Source organism: Phaethon aethereus (assembly GCF_964289735.1).
Source record: "Phaethon aethereus genome assembly, chromosome: 2".
Taxonomy (NCBI): Eukaryota; Metazoa; Chordata; class Aves; order Phaethontiformes; family Phaethontidae; genus Phaethon; species Phaethon aethereus.
The window spans coordinates 139740712-139755894 of NC_138582.1; the positions used below are offsets into that span (position 1 = coordinate 139740712).

General features: G+C 35.4%; 1 protein-coding gene across 4 annotated transcripts in view; it reads left to right on the top strand.

Moving 5' to 3' along the window:
• Positions 1-15183, top strand: part of DGKB (diacylglycerol kinase beta) — a gene marked incomplete at both ends in the record, with an annotated part of 334143 nt that overhangs the window by 104379 nt on the left and 214581 nt on the right. For all 4 annotated transcript variants that reach the window (XM_082014573.1, XM_082014575.1, XM_082014574.1 and 1 more), the window contains 2 exons: positions 345-418; positions 7572-7646. In XM_082014573.1, the coding sequence (XP_081870699.1) occupies positions 345-418; positions 7572-7646 (149 nt within the window). The remainder of the gene's footprint in view (positions 1-344; positions 419-7571; positions 7647-15183) is intronic.

Here is a 15183-nt window from a genome sequence, read left to right on the forward strand (position 1 = left end):
AAACTTTTTCCATAGGAAATTACTGTCAGAATCAGTCATGCCTTTCTTGCATTTAAAGTTTTCTTCTCTATTGATAGATGTAGCCTATATATATCAATATTTCAATGGAATTATAGGTTAAAATGGCATCGCAGCTGTAAGAGAGACAGCATTAAAAAAAAGTCACTTGCAATTTGTGGCAAATTAATGAAGTGAGGATTATTGCAAATTGTGGAATTGCTTCCAGCTGGATTACATAGTATAACATAGAGTTTGCATTAAGCTTTTTGTTTTCTGTCTACTATAGGAAAAAATGAATGCAACACACAGCATTAATGAGTGGCTGTGTTATTCCCTTCTTTTAGATCACTCCAGTTCCAGGCACTCATCCACTTTTAGTTTTTGTCAATCCTAAAAGTGGTGGGAAACAAGGAGAAAGGTAAGGTTTATTTTCTTTTTTTTTTTTTTCTTTCTCTATTATGATCTCTGTGATATGTTTAAAAATGAATGTTAAAAGTTTGTATATGAAAAGAAATCCAACATTTTATACTGTTATGCCTCACTTTTGAACATCCCATTACTCTGTTTAGAAGACATACACACTAGCATATAGTTATAAATTCTGCAGTTAAAAACTAGAATGAGTTCTATACAACAGTTTCATTTCACATCAGAAAAAGTCGCTATATTCAGTGTTCAGTCTTGTGTGATTCGCATGAAGATTTGAGTCCCTATATTTTGCATTGCAACTTTGAAGTTACAACAGTTTTCATTTAATCTCTGTAATAATTATGCAGACAGGCCAATAATTTAAATTGGAAACAGTATTTCATGTTCTAATGTATGACTTGCCTTTCAAAGATTTAGTAAGTAGACTCTCCAGCCTCTCCATAACATTTCCTACAAATAATTTCTCTAGGTAGGAAGCATTCTAGCAGTCCAGTTAAAGCATTAGAGTCCAATCACACAAACTTTAAAGACATACTTATTTTTATATACATCAGTAATTACGTTGATTTAAATTCAAAATGCCTAAGTTTATGTTTAAATGTTAGTGTATCAGAGGCATGATAAAACAGAGTTAAGGAGCATTCTCATCCTACTCTGTTCATCAAACTCAGGCAGAAATGCTGAATTAGCTGCCCCCTGAGCAGATTTTTTAGAGTGTATTTCAGACTCACAAGTGCTAACAATATGGCCATTTTTGATCATCGCCTCAATCCCCAAATTTCTATAGCCTAGCTTACCATGTCAGTGCTGTAATTTATCCTTCAAGTCTTAAAAAAGGCTACAGTCTCTTGGCCAAGATCAGGCTGAAAATGACACGTGGATACTGTGTGATGTGGGTACCCAAAAGCACAAAAGGAGGGATCCAGTGTGATTTTAAAGCTTGGAAGCAAGCAAGTAAACTGCAAGTGGGTCAGTTTTCCCTGCCTCTTCCCCACTGCCTGTTAGATCACTTCTTTCAAACAGTGTCCCTTAAAGTAAGCTGACAAAAGGGACAAAATCCTGCATAGTAGGTGTTAGAGGAGTTCTCAGAAATGAAAAACATTTAATCAAAACTGCATTTGAAAATCTCCGAGAGAACAGGTTATTGAGGAGCTGATTATGTAATCCCCGGACTGGTATACCTAGATATCAGCAATGCCAACAACACCAGTTGTGTCAAAGGCGGTTAATGATCTAAAAGATTCATTCTAAACAGTTTCAAGAACATGCCTTTGCAATCACAACAGAACAATATAAGACATCCCGAGCATTCATGTTTCAGACACAGTAGCAGTGTGAGGTACCCCTGGTCTTCTGTGCAGTCCAGGGCGTTGTGGAAGGTAATGCAGTAACACTCAGCTTAACTTTTTTATAGTACCGATATGAAGTAGACCAGGGATCCAATCTGGAATTATGTAGGTGAGAGGCAGGTTAGAGAGTTGCACTTACGTAGTCAGTTATAACCTCGAAACAATTTAATGAAATGCTGTTTCACAGCTTTCCGTTCCCAGCTCATAATTGTTCTCAAGTGTTACAATCAGAATGGGCTTAATGCACAAGGGATGTCATTTAATGTTAGATACTCTCCAGGGTAAATGCAAGTTTAAAATCTGATCCCCTTCCCAAGCTCCTATTCACATTCATGTATTGCAGCCTGACACTTCTCAGTTTATGTTAATGCAACTGTTACTGAGGCCAAGCAGATCACAGGAATGATTTGAATTTAAAAAATGAATGCCTTATACACGCTTCATTCACTAACACCATTACCTACAAGTGTGATTACACAATGAAGTGTATAGCATGAGGGCAGCCACCAGCAGCTGAGTATAGTGAAGTATGAGACCCTCTTAAAGTGGCTTTGATGCCACACAAAATAAAATGTTAACCTGCATACTAGTGTGTCAAGGTTTCACTCAGTATGTCTGTGTTAGGAAGAGCACATTAAAAGGTCAACTGCATAGTCATGTAGACATATCTCAAGCCATTCACCAGCAGGAGATAGTATCTCATAGTTAGATCTTGATCTAAAACTAGATTCAAAAAGGTTAAAAAAAGGAGTACTCTTCCACATATGGACTATTTGATGACAAGGGGTCTGCCTTTTGCCTTTTAAGTGTTAATGTTTCATATCAACACCAGTAACATTAATATTATAAAATAAGGATGTTGAGAGTGCATATTAACTTCAAGATTTAATCTAAGGGATGAAAACATTTTCAGGGAACAATAATATTTATCTTTTTTACTTTTCCTGTTTTTTATCTGGCTGCTCTACAGTCAGTGACCAGAAAGAAAGGAATCTCATATTCCCTGCCACTTTCAATTTTGTGGCAATTATATGTTGTGAAAAGTAAAATCACAAGACATTGAAAACATAAATAACTTTGCAGAATGTATAGTTATGGTGATTCAAGTCAACCGTAGCAATTTTGTAATTTGGTCAGGTATTGAGAGGCTAGGAGTAGAAGATAGGCTGTAACAAAAGTAAGATTTCCACAGTAATAAGGAAAAAAACCCAACAACAAACAAACCACAGCCTTCTAATATTTGTGGATGAGAATTTCATTATCTTGATTCATTCAGATCATAGAATCACAGAATAGCTTGGGTTGGAAGGAACCTTTAAAGGTCATCTAGTCCAACTGCCCTGCAATGATAAGGGTGATCTTTACTGAAGACTATTCTTCAATCTTTGCTTAGGTTGTTCTGTATTTAAGATATCATGATGAATGAAGTTATGATTTCTAATTGACTTTCACTGAACACAGAGAGGTTATTGCAGATACTGTCAAGATTCCAGTGTTCCCACAGTTCCCCGTATGAGATTTTATGCATTGCCATATGGTAACCCAGCCCAATTCATTGCCCTCAGAGAGAGTGTATGCATCCATCTGACAACTAGTTGAATAAATGCACTCCCCCAATAATACTTTGCCATTTCCTTTTGTATTTTGCAATTTTTTTCAAATCTCTCAAATGCAAAGGAAAAGAACTGAGGATCACTTTAAGGTTAAAAAAAAAGTTAGGTGCTTTGGTTTTGGTTTTTGAATGTTGGAACAGAGGGGTGGTGAGAAACTAATGGATATGTAGAAAAAATGCATTCAGAACACAAAAATACCTTCTGTACAACCATATCTAATGCCCTTATGGATATGTTTTAAACTTTGATTCTGTTAGAAAGCCAGAGTTTTGCAAAATGTATGGTGATAAATATCATGTTCTTCTTGAATAAGTTTCTCTTTTAGAAACCAATGCTATGATTTTCAGATACAATTGCAAAATAAAGAACTATGAAAATAACCCAGTTATACTTTCTTCCTAATGGAGAGATTAATACTTATTGCCCATCAACTGAAGCAAATTCATTTACAGTTGCTTGAACTTAAATGATTTAGTCCAATGGATAATACATATGTTTATAATAAAATAGAACAAAAATATAATCCAATATTTATTAAGAAAAAAGTAGCAAGCTAGAATTAAAGTTGATGAGCTTAAGCCTGTCACACACCAAAACCAGACTGGATAGGAGTTCAGCAAACCCAGTTAAGTGTCTTCCTCAGGCTATATACCACCATAACATGTTTTCAGTGATTATACATAAAATGGACAGGTGTGGTTAAATTCATGAGAAAAAAATTGTAGTCCATCCATTTCATCGTAGGGCTCACAGTTTGGTATGTCTGTGTTTAAGGTCTGACTAATCAAGACCACAGCTTTCAATAATCTATGAATAGATTGTATATATTTAGTACATAACTGACAAAATAGTTTCTTTCAACAGAATATACAAAAATCATGTAGTACTTCTAAAGACGGTTAAGGGTAATGCTTCTCACATAAGAGTCCTTCTAAATCATGCTGTTGTTTTGCCATACTCATTACTTTGTTTTTCACTTCCCCATTTTCCAATTTATTTGCCTGACCAGCAGGTGAGTTTAAACAATTGTTTCCTGACAAATGTGCGGTTGGATGCACTGGAGATCAGCTTCCGTACACTGACGTTTCCTGCTGACTCCACATTCAGTGTCTGTGCAGCACAGGTTGATGATATCTTTGACCTTTGTTGTTTTGAAATAACAGTAGCTCTTCCCTCCTACCCTCTGATTAATCTGGCTTTCTAAGCTTTCACTTAACATTGAGAAGAAATGTAGAAGCAGTTTCAAATGATCTTTTTCAAATGTTGTATGTCTAAGGGAGAAGATCACTAGCATTCTTTTAATTTTGGGGAGGAGTCCTTGGCTTCTTTCTTGTCTGCTATTAGTGTTAAATTAACCACATCTTGAATAGTTCCCCCCTAGAAGACTGAAGATGCATTCCCCAGTTGGCACAAGGCACTGCTATGGACAGCTTTTTCCCCAGTGTAGTCAATGTTACCGCCAGTTTTGAATTGTCAATGTGTTTCTGTCTATCTCTTTTCTCTCTTTTAAAGGAATGATCTTAGGACTTCAGAAGATAGCTCAGTCTAACTCAGCCCAAGGTGCACTCAAGAGTATTTTCTTCAGCAGCAGAGCTGTTTAAAGATGATCCCAGCCCTCTTGGCCACTCCTGCTGTAATTTTCTGCCTCCTCAGTTATGCTAGTGCTGCTATTCTGAGGTTCATATGAGATCATGGACATGATTTCAGTGAAGGGAAAAAAAGACAACAGAGAAACTTTTCTGAGGATTTGTATTTTAAATTGAATCTGTTTAGTTTTGCAGATCACAGAATAACCCTGCAAACAGTACAGAAGCACAACTGTTTGCTGATAACCCGTGTCGTGGGGTTGGAGGCAGCGGTGACAAGTGGTAATTTCATGAACTGGCTTTGTTCATGAAATCGCACTCTGTCACAAAAAGCTGTCTTTTGGGGTATTCCCCACTACACAGCCTCCTGACTTCATCAGCACAAATCTCCAGTCACAAGGAAACCATGTCCAATTCCTTCCTTACGTGCAGAAACAAGACTTTCAGAGACATGTTGGTACCAGTAGGCTGTTTGGTACTGTAGGTATAAAACTGGAAGGCTAAATGCCTGTCCGTTTCCTCGTCTTGCATGTGTCACGCTGCTAGGTCTAGTTATATTTTAGTGTGAAGGCGAACTTTTATAGGCAGTTTCTTCCTCTTTTTTGGAGAATGTATGAGTGGAAATGAACCATACATTTATGAATTTTACACAGACTGGCATACATAAATATGTTATGATAACTTAAAGTATGATGTGTCATTTGCAGTGAGTCATTAGAGAGTGATTATCTGGTATTGATGTTTGACTAGCACCTATGAGTGGTATGCACTGAATCAGGTATGATTCAATGTAATCGCTTCATTATTGCTGGTGGACTTCTGGGTTTTGGCTAGAGATACCTAGCTCCCTTCTATTAAGAAGGCTTTTAAAGCATTTCACTGATACCTTACAACAGTATTGTGAGTGTAGGTAACGGCTATGTTTTGTACCACCAAACTTTTAGGCAAATAACTCTTAAGCCTTTGTGACTTCATAACAATACTGTCCATGATCATCTTATGGTCAGCTAAACAAATTAAATTAGCCGCACCTTTGACCAAGTTAAATCCTATATGACACTGAGAAGCAACTTACACATACTAACTAGAAAACTAAGAGTAGGATCCTTTTACATTGTTAAGATGCTGCAAATGAAATGGAAATATACTGTGTTGTAAATCCACTGTCAAACATCTGATTTAGTTGTCATCACAGCATTGACTATGACGTGTGCATGCTTGAAAAGTGAAACCACTTGTTTCACATTGACTCTTTCTGTCAGGAATGGCATCAGGAATAGATTGTGTGAGTGCGGTTGAATACAATGCTTTATGAAGAAGCTGGTATCATTAAAGAATTGAGAAGTTAAGAAAATGTTCCAATTTGACAATTTTAGAGATAATTATAAATTTGTTTGTATTCAATATTCTTACACCCTTGTCTTCCACCTAGCCTGATAAATTATGCATTTCTATTAAGAAAATAAATTTTTAAAAAAATCCCCCAATGTGCACATACATTGTGTCTAGACAGTTTTATTTTGCTGAATTTGAAAACGTAGATATTTTAACTTAAAATTCAGCTCTTCTTATGCTTCTATTTTATTTAGGGCAGTAAAAAGAAAGGAAGAGATATGTCAGTGGAAAAATAAATGCTTTCTTAAAAACATTAGCTTGAGGACATAAACATTAAAATTAAAAGCAAGAAACAGGGGTTTATAATTTAAACCAAAGCCATAGATCCCAGGTATATATTTCTGCATTCTGAGCTCCAACTTTTTCATATACTTACTTGTTTCTGCATAAGAAATGAAGCATCTACCACATTGTAGTCAGTGTAGGAAAGTACATTTCAAATATTTGTAATGAAGAAACAAAGTGTTTGTCATACTTTTAGGACAAGTAACCTCAAATTTATAAAGTTACAGTTTTTGAAATATTCTGCCATTTAAAGAAATATCTGCTGGGGATGGAAAAGCAAATGGCGTCCCTTATGGGGTAGGACAATGCTTTTCATGCTGTTGCTATTATTCAGATAATTTTAAAATACGTGTAAGTAAAACAATGCTTTTGAATCTTCTTAATTTTCTTCCCATTCAAATATAATCCAAAAGAGATGTAATTGACAACAGATTTGCTTTCTCAGAATGTTGTTCAACCTATGGGGACATTTTTGGTGGGTGGCAAAGCCAATTTGGTTTTGCAATTAATTATACCTGTAATTTTGTGTTAGCAATACATTTCAGGAATAAACCCCTCCTTTACCATGGAGCTACTTTAATAGGAACCAGTGTGCTTTTCCAAATGCTTTTTTGACTCACCTTTTCTTGTGTCACTATACCTCCTTATACTATTTTTTTTTCTGTCTATATACAGCATTTGAATTGTAGATAGCTTGTAGCACTTCTGTCTCAATTTCATGCCCACAATACACTGTATGTATGAATTATAATTGCTGTGTTCAAATATGTGGTTATTTTGTATAAATGAGATCCTGCAATTCAAATAATTATAGTATGTGTTAACTTCTTTAATTCTTTCATTTGATAGATGTAAAAAAAAAAATTCCAAACGTGTAAGTAAATATTTTCTCCTTGTCTCTTTTACCTCTTCAGAATTTATAGAAAATTTCAGTACCTTTTAAATCCTCGTCAAGTATATAGTCTTTCTGGAAATGGACCAATGCCAGGGTAAGTCTACTGTTAATATTATTACCAGGAAGTCATTTAATAAAATGCTACATAATCAAATCAACAGACTGAGGCACATGTAGCATGTTTTGAGTGTATCAACTCCACAGCCCTCTGAATAGCTGCAGAGATTTACGGGTATCATTTGTTTACATGTACAAATAAAACTACACATCATATGTTTTACTGATAACCATGCAGTACTCTCTAAGAACCGTGGGATAAATTTCATTCTATTTGCAGCTCTTACTGCTATACTGGCAACCTGAATTCATGGAGGGGTTACTTTTATGTTACAAATATCAAGTAGCCTCAAAGACTGACCTGCAGGACATACATTTCTTTTACATAAACACATATGTGCACATATGTATGTGTCTGTGTAATATATATGTAGTACATATACATATATTCTTATGCATGTGAGATATAGAATGTTGTTTCAAATTAAAGTGGCTTCTCACTCCTTATCAATTCCATAATCTTGGGGATGTAGTGGGCAGAAAATGTCTGGACAGGCTGGATTATGCTATCAGTGACTTTTTACAGGGACTGAAGTGTTATCTGAACCAGGTAGTGTTGCAGTCTCTCCTAACACGCTGCTTCCACGATTCTTCCTATTTTGCATTCATGTGAAGACGGGAGAATTGCAGTGTATCAAATACCAACTTTTGCCACCTGAAATTGTCTACTTTTTAAGTAGTGGGTACTTTGGTAGAAGGAAATGGACAGACCAGCACTGAACGTCTGGTATCATTTTGTATGTACTGGATGTTATTTAGTTATGTCACTGATACAGGAAATTTTACAGTAGTGAGAAGAGCTGCAGAAGGATATTGGGATACACATGTTAACTGACATGAAGTTTACACTGTTGTTTGAATTTAATTGAATTTTAATTTAATTGAAATTTTATTTAATTTGAATTTGTTGTTTGAACTTTTTTTAAATATTGGGGGTTTTTATTTGTTTAGATTTTTTTTCTTTTAAGCTGGAGAAAAATCAGATGAAAGTGGAAATGTACATGGTTTGTGCCTCGCAAAGTTAAATTTCAGTTGTCACAGATGTATTACTGGAAAGAGGACGCTCTGACAGTTCCTGCCAGTACTTCTGGATTTAAGGCGAAATATACAGGAAACTGTTTTCTCTTAAAACAATTCTATATCAGCTGATCTATTGTGGTAGACTTGGGATGTGTAAAACATTGATGAAAGTGAAAAGTGGATTGGACCCAATCCCTTTTGAAATTAAGATTCTCAGGATGTCTTGCACTACAGTGTGACTAATGTGCAACCTGCAGAATGGTGCAAAACCTGCTCAAAAATGGAAATAATGACATGCATAATTTATTTCATGCCTGTAATTTTATCCTGTACCTGAATGCTAGTGCTGTTTTATTGCTCAAATGGTATTTGTTGTTTGTGTTTTGTTTTGCTAGTCTTGACATATATGGAAAATTTAATCAATCTTAGTCCAAAGAGTAAATAGACTAGAAAAAGTGCAGAAACTTATTTCAGGAATTCATAAGAAATTTTAACTGACACAAAACTAATAACTAATATTGTTTTACATACGGTATGCTAGAAGTGCCATACTAGAGATAGATATGACAGCTTTTAAAACAACTGAAATGTATTTGTTCAAATTTATCTTATTTCATTGAACTTTAAAAAAAAAAAAAATCAAACCCACTTAATGACTGCATTTCTGTCCATTACTAACTTCTGGTTTTCATGTATTTTGTGTTGTAAAGGAAAATTTACTTCAAGGCATAAACACAAGAGGGCAGTGTTAAGTTCAAACTGAAACCCTGCACTGAAGCAGTTTAAACTTTAATCTTTTGAACCAGGAGAGTGTTTTTTAGAATATATTTTCAATTTTTCTTCCTTTTAGGAACTGAAATAGTTTTACTTCAGAGTCACTTTGAAGAAATTTCTAATTAATTTTCAAACAGACACTGCATTTTATTAAGCTTGTTTTGGTATATTTTTTATTCATTCCACAGAAATGAATAATCCTAAATTTCCAGTTTATCTCCTTCCATCACTTCTTGCCTCTGGCAATACTATGTAGGCTGCATATAATTTTTCCTTTAAGCAAGCAGTTGAATAAACTCTGTATTTCACTTACCAGTCCTTGTTTCCCTTTCTGCGAAGGCTGGATTGTCTAATAAAACTTGCCCATCCATCCATACGTCTGCTTAGTCATCCATCTCTATAATGCCAGTTATACTGGATAGTCAATCAAAATGTTACATTTATTTAATATTGTCATATGTGTCATTTAGATTGAAATGGAACAGAGTGTGGGATTGTACAGCACAGAGAAAAACAAAAGTGTATTCTTCATGCCGATTACTGTTATGTGTTAGAAAGGGATAAACATAATGTATATTTATTTTAAAGTGTTTATGATTATTATAATACATTTTAATTGAGTCTGAGATTGTTTTTTCTTTGGATACTAATTTCAGACATGTTTACTCAACCTATAGAATATTTATAATATTAGGGTAGAATTTGCATGTTTTTGGTAGAGCCAAACTGTCTGCTTCAAACCACAAGTTAATGTTTTTTATTTATGATGGTATTTTTCACATGGGCTGCTGTCATCAACCAAAAAGATAACTTTCATGAGTTTTCTAACTTGAGTTCCAAACATCTGTGGCTAAGATGAATTAATATTTCTAAGAATATCTAAGTATCTCCTGTTTAGATAACAGGGAAAAAAACAAGAGGACTAGGAGATCAATAAAATCCTAAATCTTAGGGGGCTGTGAAACTACTGTATTCTTTTTTAAAAAGTCAACAGCTCAGTCATTAGGTCTTTCATTCTTCCTTTTCAGTGGGATAACCACTAATCTTTGCTCAGAGGAAGAAAGGCCACTAGTGGAGTCCCATATTTGAATTTCTTTGAAATAATAACTTCTGGAAATAATACCTTTTGTTTTCCTTTTTAATCCTCTCCCTTAAAAAAAAAAAAAAAAAGGGCAAAAAAACCCCCAAAACCGAAACCAAACCAACAAAACCCTTGAACAAACAACCCCCCCCCACACAAAAAAACCTTCTACCTTTTGCAGTGTCAGTTATTGTGCATTTTTTTATAAATATGTTGGCATGTAACAGGTCAACAGACAATATTTTGAGCAAGTTTACAATGAATTTTAGTATTGCTGTCTGTGCGATTACTCATGTGGATGTGTCACCTGCTTTCATAATAGATGGGATTGTACTTGGAGAACTGCAGGAGCAGCAGTAAAGACATGTGGCTTCTTAGCACGCCTAAGCTAAGGTTTTTGGAGCTGTTTCTGTCAAGACTCATGTACATAATCTATATCAAAATACGTACGTGATGCAAATAGATCGTATGGCAGCCGACTCTCTGACATCGCTTCCTTTCCAACAACGGACGCTGACCTGCTGCGAGGCCTGAAAACCAAGGAGCTCTCAGCCAAAGGGCAACAGTTCACTTTAAACACTGGTATAATAATTAATGGTTTAGACATTCTTTATTTGGGAGTCGAGAGATACGGGTGAGCTGGAGAAACCCTGTAAGTTCTACAGCTGAACACAGGCAGAAAAGGTTCGCCGCGGTCACAGACTGCCGCAGTTAACAAAGTGACGTGAAAATTGCCGAGCTGATACATTGTGTAATTTGTGCCTAGCACCTGTGTTTTTAGCCTTGAAAAGAGTTTCCCTGTTTGGTTGTTATATCTCTATAGGAGTCTTCTACTTCTGACAACAACTGTTATTGTGGATTTAATGATCTTGAAGAATCTGAAATTCAGCTGTTGTTCAGCTCACAGAGAGGTAAATAACAGCCGGATGAATAGCAGTCGAGCCACAGACCCACATGACTCTGTAGAGAGGTCACTGTCTCACAAAGGCTTTGTCCCTCTGAAAAGGCTCCCGTTCCCCCAAGTCTATTATTTAAAATGCCTAATTTATGTTATTTTTATACTCTAGAATAGAAATTATACCCACAAAAGTTGTATTTCTTTGTATCTCCCTTAAGCATTTAATTTGGAGAGTATGTATTTTTTAAATTCTATCTGCAAGCTTACCTCAACAGGCCTTTTTAAACTTTAAATTCTGTCCACTTAAAAGATGGCCAAGACAGGCAAACTGAATCCCTGCAACTTACTCTGTAATTTAGTTTGGGATCTACAGCACCTGGGTCTTTATAACTTCACAAAGTGATAGGCCTATATGGAAAATTACACTATTTTCCCTGATTATTGGAATTGATTGCTAGAGCATTTCTTTGCTGTTGGACACTTGGACTATCCAGAGTTTTCTGGGAAGACATATACACCACGAATATCTTCAGAAGATAACAACTGCACAGTTATTTCCTCCTGAACAAAAAACCTTGAACCTGGCCTGTATTTCTTTGGAAGAATTACATTTTTGCCAAAGAAGGGCAAAGCAAGCCATGATGGGTTGGTTGTACTCTAATGATTAAAGTTACAGTTCTGCACCATAAATCAGTATAACTTAGAACTCAGTAAGTCTTAACATATGAAACAAACCTTGGGTTTAGAGATACGTTTTAAACAACTGTTTAGCAATATTTTTACTTGTATAATGTCTGTGATGTTTGCTCTTATCTCCTCACATTCTTGAACTGGTTCTCTTTTCTCAGTCACCCCCAAATAAGCTTATGACTATCACAGTTCAGTTACTTCTGAACGTATGACATCCAGGATCTTTACTCCACCCACTACCCAACATATATTGATTCATTTTTCCCGCAAATCCTCCTCTATTTCTTTTTCTGACTGGCATGTATCTCTCCCAAATCTGGAAGGCTGCTATCCGTCATGTGGGTATTATGCAGATAAAGCAAATTTCATTCTTGCAGGGATCATAGGTTTGACACTATCATTATTCAATATCTGTATGAGAATGATTTGAGGCCATCTACTAACTATAATGCTATACTGTAAAAAATAGGTTTGTAGACATCATAAGCAATAGTTGAGGAAAACCTGTGTTTTGGTTGGACAGGGCTTTGAGCAACCTGATCTAGTGAAAAATGTCCCTCCCCATGGCAGAGAGGTTGGTCTAAATGATCTGTAAAGGTCTCTTCCAACCCAAACCATTCTATGATATTAATGGTATTTTTGAGCGTGAAGTGTATCGTATGGACCAATGTTTTCAGTGTTGGGTACCTGACAGTAAAATGTGCCCTGTATTCATGGATTCCCTCAATATCCCGTGTGATCACACACTGAAGGATTGGGATCTTGGTTTTCTAAATGTGTCATCGTGGTTTTTAGCAAGCCTGTGATTTGAAATTGGCAGCCACCATACTTCAGAAAGTACGAACTGAAAACAATATTTTCAGCTGCAATGCTGCAATGCATCTACCAGTTAACTTTTGCACATTAAAATGCCATTCCAGGAGATGAATATATTGCCCCATGCAATGATAAACTGGATTTATTGAAACTGTTTTTATTAGAGTGATTTACTGGAATTACTGTCTCATGAATAGTGTCATTAGAGTATACAGAAAACTGTAACTGAGAGTTGTAATGAGATTAAAGTTTTGAAACAGAAGTCATAACAAATAACTTTTAATACAGTTTGTCTGTAAATCGTTATGCAGAGCTTCTGAAGTCCTCTATCTTGCAGCTGATTACAATTAAATGTAAGTATTGTAATTGGCAAAGTTCATGGACTGTATAGTAATACTGGCTGAGTAGCTATGAGGCAAGTATTTACATATTTTATTGATCATCTATTTCTAAATTATTCTCCTTTTCCAAAATCTGAATCCAAATTACTCAGGGGTATCTGTAATAGCAGCTCAGTAAAAACATGGGTTTAAGCCACAAGAGCTGAAGTAGCTCTAATGCCATTTAGAGTATCAAAGAGAAAATTTCTCTAAAGTAAGCCAATACTACATTCTGTTTCCTTTTTTTGTACTTTGATCTTCTCTGCAGTGGAGAAATCTACCAAGTTAAACAGTATTTTTCTATCCACTATAATTTTCAATTTACCTTACATGTATCTGAAACCTATCCTGGGATACCAGTATCAGTGGATTATTCTTTGCTTGGGCTATTGACAGTTTTAATTTTTGCTTCTGCTGTGAGTGAAGAAGACTGGCTGAACAATTTCACGCAGTGCTGTTATGCCACCTTGTATGGCTGAGTACCTGAAATCTCTGCACAGTGCATAGCTTCTGGGCATGAGAGAAGTCATGTACAGGTAACCTAAATGGAAAGCATCACAACTTACATTTTACAATAGATTGTACTGTGAGTGGAACAGGAGTACCTAAAACAAGTCTATAAGAATAAAGGGTGGGGTGTGTGTTACCTGTGCATAAATCAATTAAATGCGTGATTCAACAGCAAATAGATAATTCCTCTAGCATTGGTGTTTTATTCATAAACATCTTCTCTGCATTCATGTGGACTTATGAGAAACTGAATTAGAGTAGTATACAAGGTTGAAGCAGTTGCCATCTTTCAGATGGAAATTACTAATGTCTCAGCAGAAACTCAGTAATTGCCTCTGTGTGTGATCCTTGTGTCTGGCAAAACAAAATAGGCTGGTATCAAACACCTTCAGTGGTTTAAACTTACTTGTTTTACTTCCAGGAGATAGGAAACTTCATTAGGAAAGACTAAAACAGGTCAATTTACAAGGGAGCTATTGAGATGAATATATTCCTATATGTATTATATAGGAATATATACACCTAATAATAGGTTTTCCAGCTCAGTCTTATGACTGACCCCATTTACTATATTAATTATTGGCCATGGACTAAGAACTATGTGTATGCTTATGAAATTTGTAGAATGTGCAAAGTTGGGAGATACTGTAAAAAAAGGGAAGCTGTAGTTTAATGATATAAGAATTGAATCCAAGAATTAGATGATCTTGTCAATGTTGATGATAGAAATACAATCAAATATAATAATCTCTTGTAATCCATACTTAGGGATTGGTTGCACTGACCTTTCTCAATAGAAAGAAAATAGTTCATTTTCCAGAACCGTCTAACAATTCGCCTAGCAAAAATGCCCTGCTGTTTTAAGGCCTTATTATGCAGCCATACATTTTTGTTGTCTTCCTGTGGATTATTATAGTTGTGGCTTTTCATCTTTTATTCCCAAATGAGTATCAGGAATTTTGTTTGTCCTGTGGTAGGAGATGTTGGTATAAGTTCTGATGATCTTTCCTGTTGCCTTTTTGCCAGTAATTGAAGAATGGGTGTAAATTGGGTTATAGTCTGTACCAGCTTAATGTTCCTATGTACCATTTGAGCTCCGCTGACTTATGTTAAGCGCTTTACTCTAATGTTTATAAAAATCAAATCTATATAAAAGAATATCTACCTATTCTCATATCTGTAAATAAAAGGGGATTTTTTGGTGGCAATATTTTTATTAATTGAAAATAATTATCAAGATAATGTGTTATATCAAATGATTCTGTGTGAATTATAGTACAAATTAGTTTGATACAAATAAGACATGTCTTGAAGTATCTGATTTACCTGTTTCTCATATTCTATT